This window comes from Equus asinus, chromosome 19 (assembly GCF_041296235.1).
Source record: "Equus asinus isolate D_3611 breed Donkey chromosome 19, EquAss-T2T_v2, whole genome shotgun sequence".
Classification (NCBI taxonomy): domain Eukaryota; kingdom Metazoa; phylum Chordata; class Mammalia; order Perissodactyla; family Equidae; genus Equus; species Equus asinus.
The window spans coordinates 21,614,936-21,641,035 of record NC_091808.1 but is presented as its reverse complement, the minus strand read 5'-3'; the positions used below and the strand labels follow the sequence as shown (position 1 = coordinate 21,641,035).

The 26,100-nt window shown below is 55.2% G+C and overlaps 1 protein-coding gene across 1 annotated transcript; it reads left to right on the top strand.

Annotated features, from left to right (window-relative positions):
* Positions 1 to 25,693, top strand: IGFBP2 (insulin like growth factor binding protein 2). The gene is made up of 4 exons (XM_044751383.2): positions 1 to 571; positions 21,904 to 22,136; positions 22,894 to 23,034; positions 25,229 to 25,693. Exons 1-4 carry the CDS (start codon positions 130 to 132, stop codon positions 25,391 to 25,393), a joined length of 981 nt encoding a protein of 326 aa, XP_044607318.1. The 5' UTR covers positions 1 to 129; the 3' UTR covers positions 25,394 to 25,693.
* Positions 25,694 to 26,100: the final 407 nt, after the last annotated feature.

The window sequence follows — 26,100 nt, the reverse complement described above, 5'->3', positions numbered from 1 at the left end:
GAAGCAGGGCCCTTTAGGACCCAGCAGCCGCGGCCGGCGAGGAGAAAGAAGCGAGGAGGCTGCTCCCGCGCTCGCAGGGCCGTGCCACCTGCCCGCTCGCTCGCAGCCGTCGCGCTCCCCGCCGCCAACATGCTGCCGAGACCGGGCGGCTCCGCGCTGCCGCTGCTCCTGCCGCCGCCGCCGCTGCTGCTGCTGCTGCTGCTGGGCGCGGGCGGCGGCGGCCGCGGGGCGCGCGCCGAGGTTCTGTTCCGCTGCCCGCCCTGCACGCCCGAGCGCCTGGCCGCCTGCGGCCCCCCGCCCGCCGCGCCGCCCGCCACCGAGTCCGGGGCGGCCGGCGACGCCCGCGCGCCTTGCGCCGAGCTGGTTCGGGAGCCGGGCTGCGGCTGCTGCTCCGTGTGCGCCCGGCTGGAGGGCGAGGCGTGCGGCGTCTACACCCCGCGCTGCGCCCAGGGGCTGCGCTGCTACCCGCACCCGGGCTCCGAGCTGCCCCTGCAGGCGCTGGTCCTGGGCGAGGGCACTTGCGAAAAGCGCCGCGACGCCGACTACGGCGCCAGCCCCGAGCAGGTTGCAGGTAACGCGGCTGGGACGGCGAGTTCGGAGAAACTTGGAGGGCGGCGGGGCAGCCTGGCTGGCGGCCGTTCTGTAGGGAAGGAGTGTGCGGCGGGATCTCGGAGGCCGTTTGAGCGGAGGGAGAGCCGAGTCCTGGACCAGCTGTGGGGATTACTGGAGGGAGACCCGAAAGTCAGGCCCCGGGAGCGGACCTGGAGTTAGAACGTGCGCGAGAGCCCTGGCTACTCATTTGGTGGCGAAAATTAGGGAGAGGAAGGCATCTCTGTTACCACAGTCTTCCCTCCCCGGGTGGAATGTACCCTGACTTCTATTTTGGAGGGGAGATTTACTGGGGAGGAGGTTGTTGGTCAGATCTGTAGGACTGGGAGCTTGAGACTGATCTGGGCGCAACTCGAGCCGGTGACCGCCGACCGAAGGTTCCTGGAAAGGTCCTGGTGGAGGACGCTGCCGGGGGGGGGGGGGGGGGGGCGGGGAGGGGGGAGGAGGGGACGGGTGGCGGAGGCTGGCGGTGCCGATGACACCAGGGACCTCTAGTGAGAGAGGGGCGCCAGCACGTTGAGGGACCTTCTTCCTGGGATTGTGAGGTGGGAAGAAAGGACTTGGTGCTTTGTAGGGTGGGTTGCTTAAGAGAAAAATGAAAACGAACGCTGCTATATTGCATAGAGAACGAAGAAGGGTCTTGCCTCTGTGTTGGGTGAACAATAAAAGAGGGACCTTCCGGAGGCCAGGAAGAGACCCCAGCAGTTGAGTCCATGTAACTTGAGCCGGGCGGCCGGCCGGGGTCCCGGGGGCGGGGGCAGCAGCCGCCCAGTTCAGCATCTGGGCCCCGGGGGAGGGCAGGCGGATCCCGGGTCGTGGGCGCGAGTCCTCTTACTGGAGCGAGGTGTTAGCCCCACGTCCTAATTTGAGGGAACTCTTCCTATGCGATAGAATGGGGGCCCCGAGGTTCTTTGTAAGGGGCCCTCCCCCCAAAGTTTTGAGAGGGGCACGAGCAGGCTATAAGGATCTCACTTTTATTATTTTATTTTATTTTATTTTATTTTATTGTTTTTAAGTTAGGAAAGCCTCCTGCCCCCGTGGTCTGGAGGAAGCTGTAATTATTTTCTTTTCTCTTGGAGACGGTGGGGAAATGTGTCCACTGCCTGCCGCTGTTGTTTAAAAAGCAAGCGAGTCTAAGTTTCTCAAACTTAAAAAAAAAAAAAAAAGTGAAAACATTCTTGCTTGCTTCTCAGCTTCTTCCATCGTTGTACAAACCGCTCCCCCCCCCCCCGCCCCCGCCCCAGCCTGCTATTGTTTTTTTCCCTGTTCTCCTTGAGAATGGAATTAGGGGTCAGAGTTGAAATCTTTCTTCTATGTCTCTGGCACATTTTGACCTTGAGTGCAGAGCAAGTTGGGGCTTCCTGGGAGCCGAACCCCCCAGAAAACCTCGGGCTTGCTTCCCTCCCCAGCCTGCCTCGAAGTGAACCACCCCCGCTCCCCCCCCCCCCCCCCCCCCGCTTCTCTTAGAAAGTAATAGTAGAAGGAACAGACTCGGCAAAGGTCCTTTCGCGGTGGGGGCCCGTCCCCCAGGCCTGCGTTCCTCCCCCATCTTCCTTCGCACCCCGTGGTCCACCAGGGAGGGCCTGTGGTTTCTGAGCTGAACTCTGACAAACTAAACATCTTCCTCAGCAGGGTGAATTTTTCAAAATGCCTCCAAGTTCATAGGATCGTTTGGATTTTGACTGTTTTGGTAAAGTGCGTGGCTCATGTCCTTGCTAAACGTTTGAGGATTTTTTTTCCCTCTTCTTTCCTCTGCCTCTCAGGCTGAACACGGACTCTCCTGCTTCCCAGACCCAGAAGCAGGTTCGGGTCTTGGGAAGGGAGCCGATGGGGGAGATTCTCCCCATTCACTCCACCCTCCCTGGAGCCTCAAGGGGGGTGTTGTCAGGGGCGCCCGGGGACAATGGCGTGAGTTCATGGGAAGAATGTCGCTCTGGATTTTCTGCCTGGTTATGGGACTCCTCTCGGCCAGCTCGCCCCAGCTGCCTCCTCAGCCTTTTCCTCCCCATGCCCAGACAGACGCCTTCCGCATTTTTCTCTCGTGCTCCAGGCTGGGAAGAGGGGACACCAAGGTGTGTGTGTGGGGGGTGGAAGCTGAGGGGCACCCTGGAAAGAAGTGACCCAGAGCAGGGTGTCTGAGGCGAGAGCAGGGCTGAGGGGAGGGGGCACAGCAGGAGCCTTGGCTTGCAGGGCTTTAGGGAAGAGAGGGGGCAAGTTTTGAGGCCTCGGTGCAGGAGAGGGTCTTGGGCTGCCGCTGGGATGGCGGCGCTGCATGGAGAGTGCTGGAGTCCGAGCTGGGTGGGGGGTGCCGACTGAACACAGCCCGGATGAGACCTTAGCCCTGAATGCTGCCGCCTCCTACGCTGGCTCTCTCATCCCTTCTTCTCCCCCATCTGAAGAATGAGCCCACCCCCCCCACCCCCCCATATCCCAGCCTGCATTCCTCTTTGAGCAGGTTGCCTTTGAGAATTTTAAGCATACCCTCTTATTTCAAGGCAGCAAACCCCAGCAGTTCCGGCTTTGCTCTTAGCTCTTTTGTCTTTGTTCCCAGGACTCAGGGGCTGGTTGCTGGCTTCCTGGGGATGGCTGAGATGCAGGGGGTGGGGGTGGGCACATCAGCGGGTGCTGAGCCCGCATCCCATGGGGGTGATGGGCTGGGACTTACTGGTTGGTTCCAAGAAACCCAGAAGTCAGACGGGGCCGGGGGAGGGGGGGGGGGTGGTTGGAGTGGGTGAACCTGGGGGAAAAAAATGGCAGGGGGACCTTAAGCTCAGCCTGGTCTGGACTTGAAAAGTGCGAGGGTGTGTTTGGTGGTGGAGGGGACAGAAGTGCCTAGAAATGCCGGGGAGGAAGAGGAAGCGGGCTTGGGCCCGGCCGGGCCCTTTCAGAATTCAGGGCCTGGGCCGGCTGGACGGGCTCGCTCAGCATCCCCCTGCCGCCTCCGCCGCGCACAATGCCCGGGATTATGCCGAGGGGCGGAGCCGCCGCGCAGAGAAAGGTGCTCTGGAAACGCGCGGTCGTTCCGAGCCCGGCGGCGGCGGCGGCGGCCTGGGGAGGCCCCGCGTCTGCAGTCGCTGCGGGAGCGGGCCCGGGCGGGGGCGGGGGCCAGCGCTGATTTACTGTGGCTCAGCGCAGCCTCAAAAAAGGGGAGAGAGGCAACGCGACTTCTGGCTCGAGGCGCTGCTTTGCATCTTGTTTTGCATAAATTTGCATACCGAGTTCAAAGTCGTAAAATAGACTCGGGGAATGAGTGGGACCCACTGTCGCTGATTGCTAGCACCCCTGCCTGCCACCCTCCTCGCCTCTTCTGGACGGAACACCCAGAGCCAGCGCTGCTAAGCTGCTCCTCCTGAGTCACCGCGGGCGTTGGAAGGAGATGGGGGAGCCGAGGGCCACGCGGGAGCAGCAGGGCGTGGCTCTGCTCTCTGGCCTCGAACCAGCAGAGCCGGCGGTGTGTGGAGGCTGGGGTTTGAGGAGGTTCCAGAATCAGGGGCTTTGCCTGCAGTCTCCTTCCCCAATTGCCATTTATGTCCAAAGTGTTCCCCCAGAGCGTCCCCTTTGTATGGTAATGATGACCCCATCCATTCCTTTGACAAGACATTTGAGGAAATAATCCTATATAACCATGTCAAAAGATCTTACAAAAACAGAAACAGGGCTGAGGAATTTCTGAATTAGACTAGGTGGTGGACTCTGGGGGGAAAGAAGAACCCATCTGTTGTGATCGTGAGGGTCTGTCTGTGCAGTGGTTCTTGACCAAATTGGACTGTTGAGTTTCCTGACAGGCAAAGGGAGAAGGGAGTCTTAGGTGGTTCTCACTGTTGGCTTACTTCAGCAGTGAGCCTTACTTTTTTTGTTTTTTGTTTTTTTTTTGGTGAGGAAGATTGGCCCTGAGCTAACATCCATTGCCAATCTTCCTCCATGTTGTATTATTTTGTATGTGGGACACTGCCACAGCATGGCTTGATGAGTAGTGTGTAGGTTCAGACCTGGGATCCAAACCCTGGGCCACTGAAGCAGAGTGTGCGAACTTAACAGTACACAACTGGGCCAGTCCCCTAAAATAATTGTTTGGGGCAAGTTACTCCTTTGGGTTAGGGGACTCCATGGAAATTAGTTCAATAAAAATGTCTATGGGATGTCTGAGGCGGAGTGTGGTCCATCACCCATCATGGAGCATTTGAGGGCTTGCTTTGAGAGAAGCCCTGCTCTGGCCCAGCTGTCGGGTTGGCCTCTACCTGGTTCTCAGGTTAGCTGTTCTCCAACGTGGAGAACGGGACGTGCAATTGCTATGTTTGATGTGAGGGACTTCTGAAAATTCCTGGTTCTGATGGGACGCAGAACAGGAGCGCAGTACGGAGGGTGGGGGGCACTAGGGGGCTGCTGAGGGGTGTGAGGGAGGAGCAGAGGGTCCACACGCTGTACCACACTTGCTCTTGTTAGCTCTTCTCTCACGCTACAACACTGTACCCAAACAAATCATGATTGTTTTTAAAGAGAGTCCCTCTGCAGGGACGGCATTTAGTTTGTTCCTCTATCCCCTGTGCTCCCTGCGCCCTGTGTCGCCAGCCCCCCGCTTTCTCCACCCTGTCTGACCGGCCTCGCTCCCACGCCTCCCCCACTGTGGCCCCGTCTAGGACACCTGGCTGGACGCGAAGCAGGTGGGCAGGGCTTGAGGAAATGGCCTGGGAATGGATGGCCCCAGCCTTCCCCAAGTCCAGTTAGAGGGGGATCACGTGAGTGACTGGGGACCGAAATGTTTGAGGCAGGAATGATTCTTCCATGAGGAGGGCAGGGCCAGGGCCGGCTTCTCGGGTAGGGAGGTGGCCATAGACCCCTCAGGGGATTCGTACTGAGGCTGCTTCTGCTGAAACGAGGCAGAGAAGAGTGAGGTTCTACTTTTAAGTCACCGGTGACCTGGCTGGCAGATGTTCCAGGCCCATCGCTCCTCCTTGCCATCTCTGGCCAGCGTTTGCTGAGGTGGCAGGCAGGCGCCGGGAGCTCGAGCGTCCTGCGTCTGTCTGTTCCTGTTAGGAACCGACTTCTTTGCCTACTTTGTCTCCTTGGCGGACAGCACCCTGCCAGGGGGGCTCTTCACCTCCCTTTTGCAGGTGTGGACTCTGGGGCCCCATCAAGGGGCGCCTTAGCAGGTAAGTAATGAGATGAGGGACAGACCTGGCTCCTTGGCCTCTGCATCCATCTGCCTCCGTGGGCCAAGCAAGGAAGTGGGGCTCTTGGCAGAAAAAGCCTTTGTTCCTGGATGCCTGCCATGTGCAGGTGATGGACAGGCCACAGTTCATTGCTGCCAGATTCCGTTATTTGTATTCCCTTGACTCCTTTGATTGGCCCAAATCCTGGCGCTTGGGGACTTCAGAAATGGAAGTGGCCAGTGTGCAGAGTCAGGAGAGACAAGAGGGCCCCGGGAGGCCTCTGGAGAGGAGAGCTGGTGGGCAGCAGATGGTGGTGGAGACAGCCTGGCCTTTGCTGTCAGATTGACCTGGGTTCCAGCGCAGACCTGTCTCCGAGAACCTGGGTGATGAGGAGTGAGGGCCTTTCCTGTTGGTGAAGTGGTGAAATTGTACCTCTTAAATGGGCTGCATGAGACGGCAGCTCTGGAAATGGAGGTGGAAAGTGCCTGGGACTAGCAGGTCCTCATACACATTGGCCGCCTCCATCGTGACGAGTGCCATCTCCTCTGACGCTTAGTTAGCTGGCCTTTAAAGCTAAGGCCACATGGGTGCGGGCCACTCGAATGTCTGAAGGCCATCCCTCGGTGGTAAGGGGCCTCCTCCGGGTGTGAAGTTGTTTCGGTTCAAAGCCCGGTTTTTTTTTTTTTTTTTTTTTTAAAGATTTTATTTTTTCCTTTTTCTCCCCAAAGCTCCCCCGGTACATAGTTGTGTATTCTTCGTTGTGGGTTCTTCTAGTTGTGGCATGTGGGACGCTGCCTCAGCGTGGTCTGATGAGCAGTGCCATGTCCGCGCCCAGGATTCGAACTAACGAAACACTGGGCTGCCTGCAGTGGAGCGCGCGAACTTAACCACTCGGCCACGGGGCCAGCCCCCAGCAAAGCCCGGTTTTTTTAGCATCTTGCTCACCTGAAGCAAGAGATGTATTCCCTCTGAGCCCCAGCTTCCTTCTCTGTGAGGCAGGCATTGATGGGACCAGCTCCACAGGGTTGCGCCTGCGTGCCTGCGTGCGTGCGTGCCTGCGTGTGTGTATAAGATAGATAGTACTTCTCAAGCCTGAGCACTTGGGGTTTTTTGTAAGAAGTCCCTTGGTGTCCTCTCTTCACCTGTAAGATGGTGAGCTCCACGCCTCGGACCTGCTCCTGCAGACTGTAGCGAAGCCCTTTGTAGAAAGCGTGGTGAAACTCTGCTTCAGGCCTGTGTCCTAGTGCAGGCACTGACCATTCTTGGCGTGGGAGCTTCACTCTGTAGTGCCTAGACTGGGGGCAGAGGTGGCCCCAGAGTTCAGACACAGGGTACGTGCGCTGGCCTGGCTGTTCCTGAGCAGGTGACACAGTCCTGAGGTCTGCCTCCGCCTGGCCAGCCAGCCTGTGGGACCCAGCCGTCCCACTGCCGGTGGTCTGAGGGCTGGAGAATCCCTGAGGCCACCTCTTGGTGATGGGAGCTCCTTTCTCCGTGGATGGCTCCCCAGGAAGCCTGCGGGGACCCAGGTTCCGGAACAGGCTCACGGAGGAAGCGAGCTGGTCCTCACACACTTAGCAATACGGCGTGTGCGAGGTGGGCCCTGGCTGGGCTGCCAAAGCCAGCAAGACCCCGTGGTGCCCAGTTCCTGCTTGGAGAAAATGGGTTTTCAGATCCGTCCTGTCTGCGCTTGGAGTGCCAGAAAGTTGAACGTGATCCTGGCAAAGAAACTGGACGTTTTATCCAGAAAGTGACGTTTCCTCACTCCAGTGTTCACCTCGCTTCTAAGTGAGCGGGGGAGCAGCCTCTCACTTCCTGGGGGTTGGGGGTTCCCAGCAGGAACGCTGGGCGGGGTGTTTTCTGGGCGCTGGGGTTCTTCCTAATGTCCGATTCCGTCTGTGGTCCGGAAAGCCCTCTGAGTGGTGGCCTGTCTGGGCACAATGACATGATGACTGGGTTCTCAGGCATCTCATGGAGGTGAGGCCCCCAGAAGGTGGCTGCCAGTCTTCGGGGGGTCAGCATTGCTTGTGGTGACACCCAGGATGGTCGGGACAAAGCACAGCCTTGGCACTGGGAATCTGGGGTGGCCGGCCCCCTTAGACTCTGGGGGCCTTCGTGGTGGGGGTTGGGGGAGGAGAAGCCCACTTACAGATGAGGTAGCTGGTCCAGAGGAATTTGTGGCTTTCAGGTTTCAGAGTAACTCCCCCCACGCTCCCCCCACAATGGGTAGAGTGTGGGGGCTACAGGAGACTTTTTTTCTACTGGAAAACAGACCATCCTCCTATGCCCCTCCCCCTACTTGGCTGCTAACCCTCGACCCTTCTCTCCTCCTCCCCGTCCATCACTCCTGTTCCTTCACAAAGCCAGGGAAGATCTGGGCTGGCCCAGCTCCTGGGTGTCAGTCAGGACGCGGAGGGAGACCTTGCTCAGAAAGCCGGGTCCCCCGGAAAGAAGTACAGAGTCGACTGTCGTTAGGAATTGCTTCCTTTCCTCCTTTTTTTGTAGGGGGGAGGGGGCATTTGGCAGCCCTTGGGGCCCCTTCTGGCCGCCAGCCCCACATCTCTTCCTGGCTGTTGGGAGGCAGGGCAGGAGTGAAGATTGGGGAGAAGGGGGCAGGGCTGGCGGGCCTCCAGCGGCCGGGCCGGAGAACTGGCCCGCAGGCCCTGCTTCAGCTGGCCCTGGCAGAGCCTGGGGAGGTTTCTACTTAGTGGACGGGCGTGGGTGTGTCAGTCTGTGTTCATTCAAGGAACTGAGCTCTGGGAGCCAAACTCGGAGCAGGGGAGGGGCGCTGAGCCCAGGAAAGCCTTGGGGAACTAGGGAGGGGGGATGGGAGTGGGCAAGAAGAGTGTGCTCAGTGTGTCCCAGCCTGATAGCAGTTGAGATGGGGACCTCTAGCTGGAGGGATCCGAGTTGCATTGTAAAGCGTCTACCTCAGAGAAGAAACGGCAAAATAATGCTAGTTAAATTTGCTTTTTTTCTAGACACCACCCGCTTCTACCAAAGTGCCCATAGGTTTTCTTTTCAGCACTGTTTCAGCCTCAGGATTCTTCCCCCTTGACAGATGAAGAAATCAAGGCTGCATTCAGGTCCAAATGCCAAGGCAGGCACAGACCAGAATGCACGGAGCAGAGCAGGACGGAGTCTGGGTCTCCAGATTCTCATTGCAGGGCTCCATTCCATCAGACTCACACATGCAAAGAAGCAGTGAATTATATACTGCTGCTTGGAAATGCTCCTTTGCCCTGGGAGGTAGTAATTAAGGCATAACTTCTCAAAAATGTTCTTTTATGCAACGCCCCAGGAAGTTTCTTTTCGGGCTATTGTCTGGACTTCTGGATGGAGGTGCCAAGTTGCCTCTGGATGGTGAACTTGCTTTCTCAAGTGCCTGAGGCCAAGATAAAATGAAAATGGCAATTCCCCCGCTCCCTGTGCCTGCAACTGCCTGATAACGCCCCGGATAGTTTCTATGGCAACAGTGGCAGGAGGTGGGTCAGGCAGGATAAAGGGGGTGGGGGTGCGACGGGTTTACTGGATCATAAAGGATTTGGAAGTGGGGCGGGGCCAGCTGGTATATGACTGATGGCTTCCTTCCCTGGGAAGATAAAGGGCCTGTGGAGAGGGGGAGGGGCGAGGTGAGGGGAGCGGAAGAAGTGAAGTGCTGGGGTTAGAAGGTCTCTGCTGGGAGCTTTTCCTTGAGCGACTCCAATGAACAGATGCCATTCTGGTTGATTAAGAGCTATGAAGCGAAACAACCTGGGTTTGGTTTTGGCTCTGCCATTGAGTACGTGACTTTGTGCCATTGGCCTCAACCCCCATGGCTTTTTTGTCAGGTGTGAGAGGGGATAAGAAATTATCAACCTCATGTGATTACTTGGTGATAAGACGGGATTATGTACACAAACGACTTCGCACAGAAACTCAGATAATCAGCGGTGTCTTACGGGTTCTGGCCCGGCTCCTTCTCCTTCTGATCTCAGCACACAGGGGGAGAAGGCAAATGCCTGTTTTCAGATGTTTTCTGATTGGCCAAGTTTATTACCAAGAGGCACTTAAGAGCCCTGTTAGGAGGTGTGGCGTCTTCCACGGGGTGGGGCGTGGTTTTGCTTTGGAAAGTCCAGAATGGAGTCGGTGGAGGGTTTTCCAGTGGGCAGTCATGGCCTTTGGTACCATTGTCACTCCTGGTCCTACCGATGGCTGACGGCTGCCCGTGGCCCATTTATGCCCCAGAGGTGAAGATTCTTCCCTGAGGTGCTGCTGGTTGTCTCTGGTTTGGTTTGCTGTCTCTAACCCAAGAGAGCGTAACTGATGAAGACGACTCATGGGATGCCGTATTACATCAGACAAAATCAGTGAACTTTTAGTGGAAGCAAAAGAAAAGCATCGTGACCTATTTAAAGACACTTATTTATATTCAGGACGCTTCTTGTGCTGCTTTGAGAGTGTGGCCGGCAATCCTGGACATCTTTGCAAGCTTTTAGTTTCCTTTTGCATCCTCTGGATTCAGTTTGTCAGGCCCGGAGTATCTGGGAGCAGTCTTGTGGGGATGGAGAAGAGGCGGGCAGAAGGGGACGGTGGGAGGAGAGCCTGGGGGGGACCTAATCTGGTCTATGGGAGCCAGTCTGTGGTGACACAGCAGCATCTGAGCTGAGTATAAGGACAGTTGTTTGAATGAGGGTCCTGGGAGAGGGAAGTGTCCTTTCTCTTCCACCTCATGCTTCTTTTTGCTCATTGCCTTTCTTTATTCCTACCACTCTTGAGGCTCTGGGACCTAGATGGTGAGGGAGAGGCCAGAAAAGTGAGAGAGAGAAGGAATCGAACACGACACTCTGGGCCAGAGAGTGTGGGATGCTCATTGGATAGTCAGCCTTCCTAATGCTTAAACGCTGGTTGAGCACATACTGTGTGCAAGCCATGAGACTAACTATAAAAATACGATAGTCCTACCACCCTGGAGGGAAGCAGGAAAAGCATTTAAAAACATTGACTGTTATCTGAGAAGAAACCAAATCCGCAGAAATGTATGTAAATCTAATGCACATAAATAGGCGGCTCTTTCAGCCTTTTGACCAGGGCTCTTGGGAAGATCTTGATGTGAAATAATGGCCACTAAAGTCACGGAAGTAAGTTTCAGAGCTTCCTCCTCCTTTGTTCTTTGAAGAAGAAAGCACAATCTCTTCTCCCAAAAAAGTAAACTGAGCACACAAAATGTTTCCCTTCCTGTTCTCCTTTCATGATGTGTGCTTTTCTTTAAAGTTCTATGGAAGCTAAGTCTGAGTTCGTGTCTTCAAGAACCTTCTATCCTTTGGAGGAGGTGGGAAAGACGTGGACCCGTGGTTTCTTGCCAGCGCACGCAGGCTAGAGAGCTGCGAAGGAAGCTGAGTCAAATCACACGAGCACTTTGCCCAGTGATGCCCTTCCTCGACTCGGTCAAGCAGTCTTTGGGTGCTTGGAGGCCATATTGTCCATGCTCCTTCCTGCTTGAAGGGTTCCTCCTAAACTGTACCAGAGGACATCTGTGCACTTTTTTTCCATCTGCAGCTCGTCACTTGTTTTAGTTCTCTGGTCCTCAAGGAGCAGAAAGGTCTCCCTTCCGTCGAGCACCACTGGCCGTGAGGCACCTTCACGACTCTGCAGCTGGGTGACCCCCTCACCCCTATGGCTCACATCCCTTGGCTTTCCATTCTCGGGTCTGAGCCATCTTGATTCTTCATCTTGCCCTCCTTGACCCTATGTCTCTCTTTCACTCTTCAGGTCTTTTCTCCGACTCATTTCCCAGTTCTTCTTGCCACAGAGACCTGGCCAGGAGCCCACAGTCAGTCCCTGACTGGCGGACAGCTGACCCTGGTGACACTGCACCGGCCTCAGGGTGGTGGTGAAGTTGGCCATGTCACTACTGTTTGATCCTCTTCCTGCCAGTGGGGTTTTAGAGGCCCCCCCAAGTTGACCAGTAACCCTGCTTGACAAGGAGGGTGAGGGATGGGTGGAATGACGGAGGTGACTTTTTTAAAAGAAAATTTTAAAAATGCGGACAAGTAACAAGAATGACATAACAACACCAAGTTGCCACCCAGAACTGGGAGTGGTTGATTTCTTTGTCGTATTAGCTTCAAGTCATTTTTTAAAACTTCCTCTGGTGGCTCTCCCTACCTGCCTCCAGCTCCCTGTCCCTCCTCCCCTGGGGCAGCCACTGGCCTGAATTATTTAGTGTTTCCTTTTCTCAGCTAAACAGACTTGCTAATGGATGACCAATATCTAGAGTTGTTCTCTGAAAACAAATTGAAAATGTACATAAAAGGTTTCATTCTGCAACTTCTTCCCCCATCAACGTTAGTTTTTTTTTGAGGAAGATTGGCCCTGAGCTAACATCTGTGTCCATCTTCCTCTATTTTACATGTGAGACACTTACGACGGCATGGCTTGATAAGCGGCGCGTAGGTCCACGCTCAGGATCCAAACCCTAGGCCACCAAAGCAGAATTCATGAACTTAGCCGCTATGCCGCTGGGCTGGCCCTGACATTAGGTTTTTGAGATCTGCTTCTGATCACAGGTCAGAGCTGTTCTTTTTAACTGCTGTATATTATTCCATTATATTACTTTACTGATTTCGTTACCACACAAAGAGGGAGTTCTCTGCCCGAGGTGCATAAAAAGCACGATTATTATGGCATCAGCCTTTGAGGAAAGAAAAAGCTTTATTGTGAGGTTGACCAGCAAGGAGACAGGAGGCGACACTCTCAAATCTGTCTCCCTGATCCAGGGCTGGGGGCACAATTTATAGGGTGAAGGGCAGGGTGGTCCGAAGCGCGGAGATAGATGATGAGAGGTGAGGAGAAGTAGGTAACTGATGATCTGTGCAAGCGTAGTCAAGCTTCATGTCTCCTCGTATGATGCATGTTCACAAAATGGCGGCATCACGCTGATCTGAGGGTGGAATTTTCAGCTCCTTGATGTCAAAAAGATCATGTGTCTGGCATTTGCACAGGCCCAGTTGATGGGTTGGTGGTCTCAGTAGGCCTGAACTGGACAAGGGGTTGACTCTCAGTTCCTGAAAGACCACTCTTAACTCACTCTGTTGATAAGATGCGCTCAGCTCAAATTGGTCCCAGTGGCCCATTGGTTACAATTTTCATTTATCCATTCACCTATTGAAAGGCTTTTGGATCAGGTTGCTAGTCGTTTTCTGTAACTACAAATGCTGTAATACACACTTTTGTGCACGTGCCCCTGTGCACATGTCTGAGAGAAGTAGAACTGCTGGGTCAGGCACATTCTTCCCGTTCCCATGGCCACTGGTCCAAGTTTGCAGCAAAGCTTGCTCTCTACTCACTTGGGCCCTTCCGCAGGTAGGTCACCTGGCCAGGTTCTCCGGCACCTTTCATTGGACCAGGAGAGAAATGTTTGGGACCCGTGGGAAGGAGTGAAAGGTGATAGTGCTGTTTGCCATCTTGATATCAATTTCTCTGGCTCTTCAAGGACAGCCTGACTGGCTGAGTCCCAGAGGACCTTGGCTGAGTGTGAGCATGTTTTGTTTTCTCTGTCTGCCTCAGCCCTGACCCTCCCTTGGTCTTTGCGATTCCAGGAGTGACCCTGGTGTTTATAAAGCAGCCCTTCGGAGAGTTCATAGGCAGGACGCTCTGCAGAGGCCATGCTGTTTCTGCTCACTCAGGGGGAGCCCGAGGGGATACGGCGACGTGAGGGCATGCTCTAGAAATCTCCGTGATGCCTGGCCGAGAAGGGCCCCTCTGTGCATCCAAGCACACGTGTGTCTGTTTATGAAGCCATGAGTCAGTGGATGGAAAGGGCTCCCGAGGCTGCGTCTTTGCAACGTGTGTATGTGAAGCCATATCTCTTGAAAAGGAGAGAGATCTATCTCTTCTTCTAACCAAGAAGTTCTTCAGGAAACCGAGGCAGGAGAGAGAATCGCAAAGGAATGGGGCCCTGGAGGTGCCAGAGCTTGAAGGGGATTGTTAGAAATACAGAGTCCTTGACCCGTGCCCAGGCCTCCTGTCTCTGAGCCTCGGGGGCTGGAGTCCAGGTCTCTATTTTTAGCAAGCTCTTCAGATGATTTCTGAGGAAGAGCCACAGTTGGGAACCATTCACCTAGTCTAACTCCCTGGAGTTACAGATGAGCACTTTGAAACCTCACATCTTAAACCCCCTGCCTGGCATCACTCAGTCCCAGGCATGGTGGTCCTGTCGGGATCAGATCCTGGGAGCGCTGGCTTTCGGGCTAGCACTTCTCTTAGCATGATGGAACTGGTTGGCCAAGGCTCTGAGCCCAAGAGCTGGTGTTCCACAGGAAATCCAGAAAGGGTTCGGGGGACTCGGCAAGTAGTTGGGCCTCTGCCCTCCTTGCATACGCGTCCTCTCCAGCAGCAATTTCTTCCCTGTGTGAGGGCGGTGGCAGTGCCTGCTGGCCGGTCCGCTCTGCAGAGTTCACTGGTTCTTCGACACTCACTGGGCGATAGACTCCTGGTCGCTGCGGCTGCAGGGAGCTGATCCCCAGAGGAGAAAGGCCAGTGCCTGCCCTGTGTGATGGAACCTGGAAGGCTTGTGGGCCTGGAACATCTCAGGAGGCTGCCTGCATTCATTTCCTACCACAGGGGGAATCCGGAGATGAGGAACCACCTCCTTTGGTTTGACAACCATGCTGGGGAGCTGCTGGTCTGTTGCCAGAGGGATTTCTCCAGAACCTGGTGGCGCCTGAGAGATGTCAGGTCTGCTTAGCTGCCTCCCTTGCGAGGAGCAGGGCCTCAGGGGGGAAGGAATGGGAAGGGAGTCTGGAATGAAGCTGGGTGTCAGCAGGGGGTCGATGGACAAACCGGGAGAATATCAGTAACTGAGCTGGACTGGAATGCGTCCCGGGTGCCAGCCCTACACCACTGCAGACATCCGTGCACGCACTATTCAGAATTCCAGCGGGGGACGCCACTGCCGCCTGCTGCTTCTGACCTTGTGGAAAAGAGGTGGAGGAAGACACAAACAGTGTCACTCCCTAGGGAGACAGGGACCTCCAGTTAAACATTAGCTGAAAAATAGCAAATAGGCTCCCCTTTCTACCCAACCCCATTTCTGACTCCTGCCTCCCCCGGCTGCCCAGCATGGCCTGAATTTTCCACCCCGGCCTCTTGGTGGGCTGTGTTATTGAACATAGTGGCCACAGGCTAGATGGGAATAGCAGCCTTCACTTTAGTAGAATTATTATTCCCACTTTTCAGACTTGAGAAGTTAGAGCTCAGGAAGGTTAAAAGATTTGGCCAGAATGATGGGTGATCCTAAGTGGCAAAGCCAGGACTGGACTTTAGGGCTCTTGACTCCTAGCCTCCTTTGCCCATTCGGATTTGTTAATGAATTGTCCACTGCCATGGGTGTTAGCGCAGAAGTTGTCTGGGAGGCAGGAGGAAGATGGTAGGTAGTATTTATTCTTTTGCCCAACATGTGTCAAGGTTAAGTGCATTTTAGGAGAAATCAACAATGAAGGAGCCAAGTGAGTTCTGTGCCCAGCAGGATGGAAGCAGGAAAGCAGCCAGCATTCTGTCCTGTTCCTTGGATCCATTCTCGAAGGGCCTGGAATGCTGTCACCTGTTGGAGGTGAATCCACTGGAGGTAGTGATGGATTCCAGGTTGGATTAGATCATGTCTGTGGTGCCCCAGCTCTTGGATTTCCAATAGTCAAGAGACAGACGAAGGAGAAGGTTGGAAGAAGGCTCAGGTTTCTTGAAAAGAAAGAAAAGAAGAAAGGAGACACATCCACCTGTTAGGAACATGGTTTGGGGGAAGATGCCCTCTTCTCTCCAGGCCTGCGTGCGGACTGACGCCTCACTCTCTGAGCAGGAAGGAATAGGGGGTGCTTTTACATTCTTGGGGCATGTTTTCCTAAGAATGCTTTACGTCTCCCTTAGATAGGAATCACCCAATGTCAGACGGAGCGCTGAGGTCAGAGCATCGCATTAGGAGAAAGTGCGGTTTCATGCTAGTGAGGATCCGTCAGACACGAGGGTTTTCACCCCTTGAGTAATGGCGTCAGTGCCACAATCACACAGATTATGTTGGGGAAGAAAGGGCTTTGCCAAAATTAAGCTTTAAAAGCAGAGTAATAATGCACAGAAGTAGACACAAAGTTCTTTCGGATTCTCAGCATCCAGCACCCTCCTTGGCTGGATTAGTAAGGCTGGGTTGAAGGGCAGTGTGGGGACCCTGTGCCGATTGTGACACACCTCTGAAAATGGCAGAGATGTGGCGTGTGCTCCTGTAGACTCCGATGGCAGGCCTTCTGGGCCTCGAGTTTGCTGTCTGTAAAATGGGACAACTGTCCGCCTCCTCTCATTCCATCAGCCTTCCTCATCTCCGGCTCCCCCAGGTGTGGAAGGCAGAAAGGTGCGGCAGGTACCTACAGTGGGATGCGACTCCGCCCTGTCTCCAAGCCCTTCACAGAGGAGTCTGGGACTCAACTCTCCCCCTCTTGTCTCCCCCACTTCTCTCTGGAAAAGCTTTACTTTCTGGATATAATCGGGAAACTCCGTGTTGACCCATCTCCCAGGTCGCTCCGCAGGGGAGAGCAGCTAATGCTTACTCACACTCAGGGTGAGAGCTCCCTGGGGGCCTTGCGGGTCCTGTCAGTCATCTGTGGGCCAGAAGCCTTTTTGTTAGGTGATTTGAGTTGCTGAGAACCGTTTCTCAGAGTGGCCTTGCTCTGCCGCCCTCGGAGCTGCATACATAAGTGGTTGCTTAATAAATATTCTTCTGAACCTAACTCTCTTAGGCAGAAGAAAAATGCAACTTGGTATTTTTGTTCTGAGGGCAAATTCCATCTCTAGCTGGAGTTTTCCATCTGGAATGTTTGTCTGCAGGCTGCGCCTGTCACCTATAAGAGAAGGTATGGGAAGAACTTGGTAACGTGGGAGAATGCCCTTGTCTGGCTCTGTGTGAGGGTGCTGTGTGGGTACTTCTCTGGGGGGAGAAATGGAAGCAGTTAGCCCTGTGTTCCTACCGTGTGTCTGGCACTATCTATGCATGCAGCATCTCTCGGAATCCTCCCGGCCACCCACTGGAGGAGGGTGCTGTTTGCGTTTTATGGATGGGCAATGGAGGCACAGAGAGCTTAAGTAACTTGTCTAGGGCTGCACAGCTAGGTGGTCAAGCTGGGGTTCAGTCAGCTGATTAGACTCGGGAGCCTGAATTCTTGAGCCTCTTTGGCCGCGCACAGTAACAGTCAAGGAATGGGCGCTTTTCCAGCCTACAGTCCTTCCTGAGCTCCACGCAGTCAACTCTTTCATTTCCCTTCCCTGGGCTTCTGCTTCCAGATGTGGGGCGTTGGCCTGTGCATCAGCAGACCGGCCTGGGGGTTTCCTCATCTTACTGGCAGGTTCGCTGGCACTGATGAGACCAGTAAAGAAATAGGACAAAACATACCCATGAATCTGGTGGCTTCCGTGAAGGTGGACAAATGGACCTTCACCTCGGAGAGGGTGGGGACATCTTGGGACAGGAAGCCGCTCCGTCCCCCGGGAGAAGACTGCCTGGCTGACCCCGTCCTTGGGGCCTGGAGCAGGGCCGTGCTGTCTTTCGTGGGCTCTTGGCACTTGCCTTTGTGGGCACTCATTAAAGAATACTTTAAATCATATTTTATAACTGCGAATATGTCAGTATTGCATATGAAGACGTTTTCATTGACCACAAAGCTTATTTTTCCTTCTGATTTTAAAAGAAATGAAAACATTCTCCAGGCCCTGGGCACCATGCCTGCTGTGTCTGATGAGCAGCCCGCCCCGCCTGGAGCCTGCAGGCTGAGCCCACACTGTCTGTGTGCCCCTCTCTTCCGTCACACGTGTCCCCAGAGCTGGGAGGGCCTGGTCCTGAGCGTGGTGTGGGCTCAGCCAGGGGATGCTCCTGCGGACCCTGGCAGGGGTGAGTGTGGGAGAGCTTGGCAAAGAGGGAGAGCAGGCTGGGAGTCCCCTGGGATGCCAGGACAGCCTCCACCCCCCCAGGAAGGTGGACTAATGGACTGGAAGTGTGTCTGGGAAGGGAATGGGAGTGGAATGTCTTAGCTAAGGGAGGGGAATGGGGTAGAGCTCAGGATCTGCTTTACGTGGGCCTGGGGTCTTCAGCACTGGGCTGGGGAACTTCCAGGCATCTAGATAAAGCCTAACTCCTGAACAGTGATTTTCAGCTAGGGGCGAGTTCACCTCCCAGGGGCAATTGGCAATGTACATAGACGTTTTTTGATTGTCATCACCTGGGGAGGGTGCTCCTGGCATCTGGTGGGAAGAGGCCCGGATGCTGCTCAGCATCCTGCAGTGCACAGGACAGACCCCTCCCAACAAGGAATCATCTGGTCCCAGGGTCAGTGGTGCTGAGGTTGGGCGACCCTAGTCCAGAGGGTGTTCCAGGCATTGGGTTCAGGTGAGTGGAGACTTCCTAGAAGATCTCAGATAGGACTAAACACGGGCCGCCCATCCTGTTCCAACCAGAGAACGTGTAATTACAGCCGCAATGAGACCGCTGTCTGAACCAAAGCCTCGGGCAGGCAGGCAGGCGGCCTCCCAAAGGAGGGGAGGCAGGTGAGCTTCTGAGAGTCCCAGGCCTCCTGACGGCAGAGGGGATGGTCCAGGAATGGTAGCGTGTGCTGCGCCATCAGGGTCCTGGAGCCCTGGTCTTGTCTCACTACATGTGAGCGGAACACAGGGCCCTGAGCGCTGGCAGTGGTGTTGAGGCCTCCAGAAATTCTCTCCACCTCTGTCGGCAGGAAGCCAGCTGGGCAGGGTGGGTGAGGATGCAACCCGGATGTTCCCATTTTATCCTTCTCTGATCCTCGGTGGTTCCCAGGGCAGCAGGGGAAAAGGGCTTCCCTAGGCGCCTTTCTCTCCTCCTCCTGTCCCCTGGGCAATGCCTGCAGGGAGGGGGATGGGGCCTGAGGCTGTCCCGTCAGGTCTAGATGCAGAGAAGCTGTAAAGTTGGAAGTGGCAGGAGATCTGTGATGGAGAAGCGGGTGGTCCCCCCTCTACTTGTGTCACACCTGCCTTATGTCTCAAGGGTCAGTGTGAAGAGATGGAGGGTTACCTGAGTCAGATCCTCCTATTTCTCTTCCAAGTTTATCTCAGGCTCCCCCAGGCCTCTCCTCCAGCCTCCTGCCCGCCACTTCGGGTGTATGAAGAGGGAAGCTGGGATCTTCGTGCTCGGTCCAGCTGCCTGGCCAGTCCCAGAGGGTCACCTTGTGCGCACCTAGTGGGACAGAGGAAATCTGTGCAGCCAGGTGCAGCTACTTCCTGTCCCCATTCTGCGGAGCCTGGCGGGCCACTGAGCAGGGGAACTGGGAATACGTCTCCTGGGGCCCCTAGATTTCTGCTGTTTCAGCCTCCAGGAGCAGAGAGGGGAGGGCCGGGTGGGTGAGTAAAGTCTGGGGCGGGTTGAGGGGTCTGATTGAATGTGGTGGACTAGCACTCCCACCCTGCTTGGTGGCGAATGCCTTAAGTCACCCGTCCCCTGCAGGTGGCATCGGGGCCTCTGGAACAGGATTTAAGCTGCACTTGGTTTATTTATGGTAAAACCCAGGCTACTCAGAGCCCCTGGGGTAATAGCCATCTAGAGAGAAGAATTTTCCAGGTTTCAGAATTCAGAAGAATTTTCTGGGCTTACTCATTTACATATTTCAATTTTTATTTTTCTAAAGTTTAACAATTTTGGATAGATAGGTTTTTTTTTTTTTTTCAACTTGACATGTTAACCTCCTCCGCTTTGTGGACATCCCAAGGTCGTCATCATGATCAACACAACTTTCATTTTGGTCTACACAATGTGGAAGTGGCCAGGGGTTGTTGGTAGTTGCGGCGTTGTTTGCTGTACACTAAATGTCCCCAAAGTTCCTAAGTTTGATTTCTTTAGTGTTCTCTTTCTTCCCTGCCGTTTGATACTTCTTGCCACTGTCCACATGCCTTCCTTCTTTGAATTCTGTTGACTTTCCTCTGCGGTGGCCTTGGACACCAGATATCCAGAAGCCGGGCTCAGTGAAGCGGTCGTGCTGTCAACAGTCAGGGTTCCTCCCACGCCCATTCTCCCCGCCTCTCGTGAGGAAGGCACCAGCACTTTACAAGGCACAGACGGTTGACAGCTGTTCTCACAGCTGAGATGCTCACAGGCTTGTCCTTCTCTGCTTCCTGGCTCTTGATTGGGTTCCACATCACCCAAGTGACAGATAACTGAGACCATCGGCGTCTTCTTCATCATCATTGAAGTACTAACCACCCCCAACACACACAGGGTTTCTGTGCTCCAGGCCCAATCTTAACTGCTCTACCTGTAACATACTCTCAACAGTTCTCTGGAGCAGGAACTATGATTCTCCAACAATTCACGATTCAGAAAATGGAGGCACAGAGAGGTTATACGTGTGGGAGAAATACATCTGGATAAACAGCAGCAGAGCTGGGACTTAACCTGAGTGTGTCCTCGTAACCAGTGCTCACTAGTCTGGAGAGAATGTGCTGGGCTCTGAGGGATGCTGCTGTGGCCCGTGAGAGCTGCCCAGGCCTAAGGCCAGCAGGAAGGGAAGGGATGGGAGCAAACCTCTACTGAACGCTGGTTTGCCAGGACCCTCTGAGCCCACCCCACTGGGCCTGAACTCTAAAGGCACCACCAAGTACCAGGAACTACCTAGTACCAGGGACCACCTAGTACCAGGCACCACCAAGTACCGGGGACTACCAAGTAGCAGGGACCACCAAGTACCAGACACCATCAAGTACCAGGTACCACCAAGTACCAGGGGCCACCAAGTACCAGGCACCATGAAGTACCAGGGACCACCTAGTACTAGGCACCACAAGTACCAGGGATCACCAAGTACCAGGGACCACCACATACTAGAGACCACCATGTACTAAGCACCTTGCCTGAAACTCTTGTGGAGAAATATTTTAAGAGCCATTCAGTTATGCTTTTGTGGCTGTAAGTTTTGAAGGCGCATTAAAGGAGAGGAGGAACTGTGCAGGTTGGTTTAGAAGCAGCTCCTCCGAGGTCCCTGGTCTTGTCGGGACCTGCAGGGGAGCTGCTCCAGGCCACGTGGCCAGAGGCCCTGTTGGCTCTGCTGTCTCCCAGGCACTGGCTGAGTCCCGGCTCCCCTGGAGCTCACGGGGACTGGTCTCCCGCATTACGACTCTTCTCTGCCATTCTGTTCTGTGGCCCACCTGTAGCCGGACGTGCCTAAGCCAGTGTGAGCCTGTACCAGCTGGGGGCTCACAGACCCCCTCCGCCTGAGCTGTGCACACAGTCAGAGCCTCTCTCTGGCTGACTGACGGTGGTTTGAGACAGTCAAAAGAGACTTAGTGGATGAGGCTACACACCGTGTGATAAGATGAAACTCCAAAGCTGAGGAGGTCATAGGTCCTGCTGCTGGGGCTCTCAGGGTAACGGGGGATGGTGGTAGCATAGCACAGACAGCCGTGGAGGCAGGTCAGGGTCCCTGGGGCAGTGCGGTGGCAGCCGTAGGAGCAAAGCATTAGGGGACAGGAAGAGACAGGCAAGGGGAGAGTGATGGCAGGGATGTTAGAAACTGGAGCTTCCAGTGGTGACGTGGCTCTCCTCCTCACTCCCTTGCCAGATGTGGCGTGGCCCAGTGATCGCTGCACACGAGTTCTAAAAACTCAGCCAATGCGTGCTTTTCCGAGGATAAATGATGGAGACCTTAAATCGGGGGTTAGGGGCTGGTGGGTATGTGAGGTCTTTCTAGGGAACTGTGATGGACCCCAGAAAGGACCTCATCCCCTCCCATGGTGAGGACCTTTGGGACACGTCCATCCATCCGTGTTCCTCTGCTGCACCCCAGCTGCCTAGGAGGGGGCGGAACAGAGTAGGTGTCTCAGGCATTTTTCTGGAGTCAGACAGCCTGCGTCCAAGTCTGAATTTGTGATCTTGACCTCTGTGAGCCTCAACTTCTCCATCTGGCAAGGCTGGGGTGGAGGGGGAGGCTCTAGTAGTGCCAGCTTCCGAGTTGATGTGAGACTGGAATTGGTGATCTGTGTCAATCGCTTGGCCACAGTTGCTTAGATGTTAGTCATCTCTGTCTTTGCCATGATCAGGGTCCAGACGGGCCCTGGAGGCCCGTCTCTCTGGAAACAGGACCTGGAGCTCTTCTTCCCTTCCTCTCTGCAGACAATGGCGATGACCACTCCGAGGGAGGCCTGGTTGAGAACCACGTGGATGGGACGGCAAACACGTTGGGAGGTGGAGGTGGAACTGGCCGGAAGCCCCTCAAGTCGGGCATGAAGGAGCTGGCCGTCTACCGGGAGAAGGTCTCCGGGCAGCACCGGCAGATGGGCAGAGGTGGCAAACACCACCACGTCGTCCTGGAGGAGCCCAAGAAGCTGCGGCCGCCATCCGCCAGGGTCAGAGGGCAGAGGATGTACGGGGGGGGGCGGGGGGGTGTGTGTGTCTTACAGCTGGGGAGGGCACCCATAAGATCCATGTCCTGTGTTATCTGCAGGCAAAGTACTTCCCTTTCTGGTTCTGCCACTGATGTGCTCAGTGACCTTCAGGCCAATCAGTATCTCTTTCGGGGGCCTCAGTGTCTCTGGCTGTGAAATGGACTGGGCATGGGGTTTCTTGAAGTCCCCTCCTTCTAAAACGTCCACACTTCTGCTTGGCTTTGGGACATAGGCAGTGAAAATGGGTGCTAGATATGAAGACGGATCCACTTGGACGTGGCTCTCTCTTGTTGAGATGTGCTCCTCTCGCTCAGCTACCTTCTTCCTCTTGCCAGCTCAGCTCTGCTGTTGGGGGTCTTGGCCCTGGTTGGGTTGATGCAAAGGAATGGGGTGTGGGCCACTGGGTTGGGGTAGGGATGCCCTAGAGACACCATCTGAACTCAGTATTTGCAAGTAGACCCCATGTTGACCTCTGAAAGCCATTGACGCAGAGCGAGGAGCGAAAACTCACATCCATATGACTCCTTTAGCGGGTGGGCTGGGGCACAACGGTGTGGTGGTGAGATCACAGACCAGGAGCTGGAAGTCCCTGGTTCCACTAGCTGGCTGTGTGGCCTTGGGGAAGCCCCTTCCCCGTGTCCAAGCTTTCTCCTGAGGCTGCACCCAGGCCAGTGTTCGGTGAGCTCATTCTTACTCTAAGCATCGTCTGTGCCCCCAGACCCCCTGCCAACAGGAATTGGACCAGGTCCTGGAGCGGATCTCCACCATGCGCCTTCCAGATGAGCGGGGCCCTCTGGAGCATCTCTACTCCTTGCACATTCCCAACTGTGACAAGCATGGCCTGTACAACCTCAAACAGGTGAGAGAGGATCTCCTCGGCCCTGGGCCCAGGGTATGCCTTGTTCCTGCCCCACCCACCTGGAATCCTCTGAGGGCTGAGAGCTGAGACGTAGACTTCTGAAATGGGGGTCAGGGGGTCCGGGATGCCCGCTCCCAGGCCATGAAGTGGGGGGCGGTGGCGAGGCCTCCCTCCCTGGCCTCAGGCCTGTCAGAGGCTGACTCCACTTACCCAGCCACCTGGCCATCAGCGCTTGGCATCCGGTTGGGAGGGAGCCTCTTGGAGAAGAGACGTGGGCTCACACTCATGCTCCTCAACTTGTACTGAGTGTCAGAATCGCCTGCAGGTGATTCCTGGGCTTCACCCCCAGAGATTGCCATTCAGGAGTTCTGGTGGGGACCAAGAGTTTGCATTTCTTTTAGTTTTTTGCTGAGGAGGATTCACCCTGAGCTAACATCTGTGCCCATCTTCCTCTATTTTGTATGTGGGAAGCTGCCACAGCATGGCTTGATGGGTGGTGTGTGGGTCCACGCTCAGGATCTAAACCCATGAACCCCTGGGCTGCTGAAGTGGAGTATGCTGAACTTAACCAGTAGGCCACTGGGCTGGCTCCCAACAGTTTGTATTTCTAACAAGCTTCCAGGGGATGCTGATGGTTCAGGGACCACACTTCCAGAATCACCAATTTCAACCATTGACCAAGCAGCCTCTCTGGTTTCCAGGTGTCTTAGGGAACGGGACTCAGGGATGGAAAAATGCCACTTAAAATATTTCTAAAGATGGTAATAGGACAGTTACAAGTGCATCAGAGAACATTAAGACAGTGGGGGTAAACCAGCGCGGCGCCGGCTGCCCTCCATCCACATGCCTTCTCGGGAGGGACGTGCGTCGCCAGTACTGCCCCTTGACATTGTCGGTGTTTTTCACACAGCCGCACAGAGTTTGCAGTGATTTTAGTGGATGTTTAATGCGATCGGTTGCCCTTTTACCTTAGCCCACCCCTCCCTTCCTCCAGTTCCTCCCTTCTGAGGGAGAACAAGCACATGTGCATTTCCCCTAAGGCAGAGAGAGGGACTGAGGGAAGAAGGGAGTGAGCAGTGTGCCCCACCGCCGTTCTGTCTTCATGTGGAGGTTCAGAGCCCTGGCCGCACACTGGGATCCTGTGGGGAGCCTTACAAAGTACGGATGCCAGGGCCCCAGCCCAGAGATTTGGATTTTGTGAGTCTGGGTGCTTTCTGGGCATCAGGATTTTCAGAAGCTCCGCTGATGGTTCCAATGGGGAGTCAGCATTGATCAAAGGGCAGATGTGCGAAGCCAAGGGGTGGGCGATGGGCTCTGCTGATCCCTTCGGGGGTCTCACTTCCCCACCTCCTTCACAGCCCCGGCATCTTGCCCTCTAAACATCGGTCTAGTGTTAAAAGCTATATATTTGTGCACGTGCCCTCTAAGTGTAAGCCCACTACTTCATGGAGATGAAGAGAAGAAATAGTGATCTGTTCTAATGAAAAACAGTCCGTGTGCTGTACCTTCCGGGTGATGAAAGGGATTTACAAGAGGAATTAGTTTATGAGGAAGAGCGGGGACGAGAATGCCTGGGTTTACATTCTCAGCTATGCCTCTTATTAGCTGTGTGACCTTGGGCAAGTTACTTCAGTCATCTGGGCTTCTGCCTCGTCATCAGTAAAGTGGTGAAATGATGGTACCTAACTGACCAGGCGGTTGTGAAGATTAAATGAATGTATATGTTAGACGTAAACCGGAAACGAGCAGCGTTTAGAATTTGAACATATTGCCTGGCACATAGGACGACCTGTGCCAGCACTGACTTTCACCATTACATTCGTTTGTCACCTCACACTGTCACTGAACCCCAGTACACTAGGTCCCCCACTGGAGGGCCCTCCCTGTGTGTGGGGCTGTCTTTTCCTCTTTGGGCATCCCCAGCAGCTTTGCTAGCCAGAGCGTGGCCCCTGGGCCAGCATCACCAGCATCACATGGGAGCTTTTTTGCTGTGCAAAATTTCAAGTCCCCCGACCTCCTGGATGGGAGTCTGCGTTTTGGTGAGAACCCCTGGCGCATGTTCACGCTTGCGAAGCATCCTCCCGCAGTCCGGCTCCGCGCATGCTCCTGGCTCAGTGGACCGTTGGGTTGAGCGCAGGAAGGAAAGCTGGTGGCGGGGGGGATGTCCTCACGACCTCCTCTTCTCTCTCCTCAGTGCAAGATGTCTCTGAACGGGCAGCGCGGGGAGTGCTGGTGTGTGAACCCCAACACGGGGAAGCTGATCCAGGGGGCGCCCACCATCCGGGGAGACCCTGAGTGTCATCTCTTCTACAATGAGCAGCAGGAGGCTCGCGGGGTGCACACCCAGCGGATGCAGTAAACCACAGCCGGCCGGTGCCTGGCGCCCCGCCCCCTCCCCAAGCACCTGCAGAGGGGGCCCCAGCGCGGGGGCGGGAGGGTCCTCCAGGAGCTCCGCCACTTGTATTTATATTTGGAAAGAGACCAGCACACCCTCGCCCTCCCCCTCCCCGGCGGGAGATGCCTGCGCCCTCGCTTCTGCTGGGGAGGAGGGCGTGGTTGCAGTGGGAGCTGGGGTACAGGTTTGGGAGGGGGGAAAAGAAATTTTTATTTTTGAACCCCTGTGTCTCTTTTGCTTAAGATTAAAGGAAGGAAAAAGAAAGCATGTGTCTTGTGCCTGAGTCTGTGGGGTCCCCCTGGGAAAGAGGCCCCTAGGCTGGAGGCCAGTTAGCCTGTCTCCATCCGGCCCTGCCCCCGGCTCCCGGGGAAACGGGAAAGGCACAGCCTCGGTCTCCCACTCGTAACCCGGGAATGAGAAGGCTGCGCAGGAGGAAGGGGACTCTCCTGCCTCCAATGACGTTGGCTTATGGAAACGCGAAGTCAGAATGCAGGTGGGACCCTCCAGGGCAGCCCTGGGCATCTGCGGTCTCCCAGCCGAGGCTCTGTCCCCAGCCCGCCCCCGTGGGCACCGCGGAAGGAGACGTGGAGCATGTCTGTGTTCCTCCTTCAGATGACACCGCAAAAGGAGAAAGGGAACAGGGAAACGTGGGGACTGGGGGCCTCTGACCC

Coding starts and splice junctions, on each gene's coding strand:
- IGFBP2 (XM_044751383.2), top strand. CDS start 130: ATGCTGCCGAGACCGGGCGGCTCCGCGCTGCCGCTGCTCCTGCCGCCG. Junction 22,137..22,893: donor TGCGGCCGCCATCCGCCAGG/GTCAGAGGGCAG, acceptor CTGTGCCCCCAG/ACCCCCTGCCAACAGGAATT. Junction 23,035..25,228: donor GCCTGTACAACCTCAAACAG/GTGAGAGAGGAT, acceptor CTCTCTCCTCAG/TGCAAGATGTCTCTGAACGG.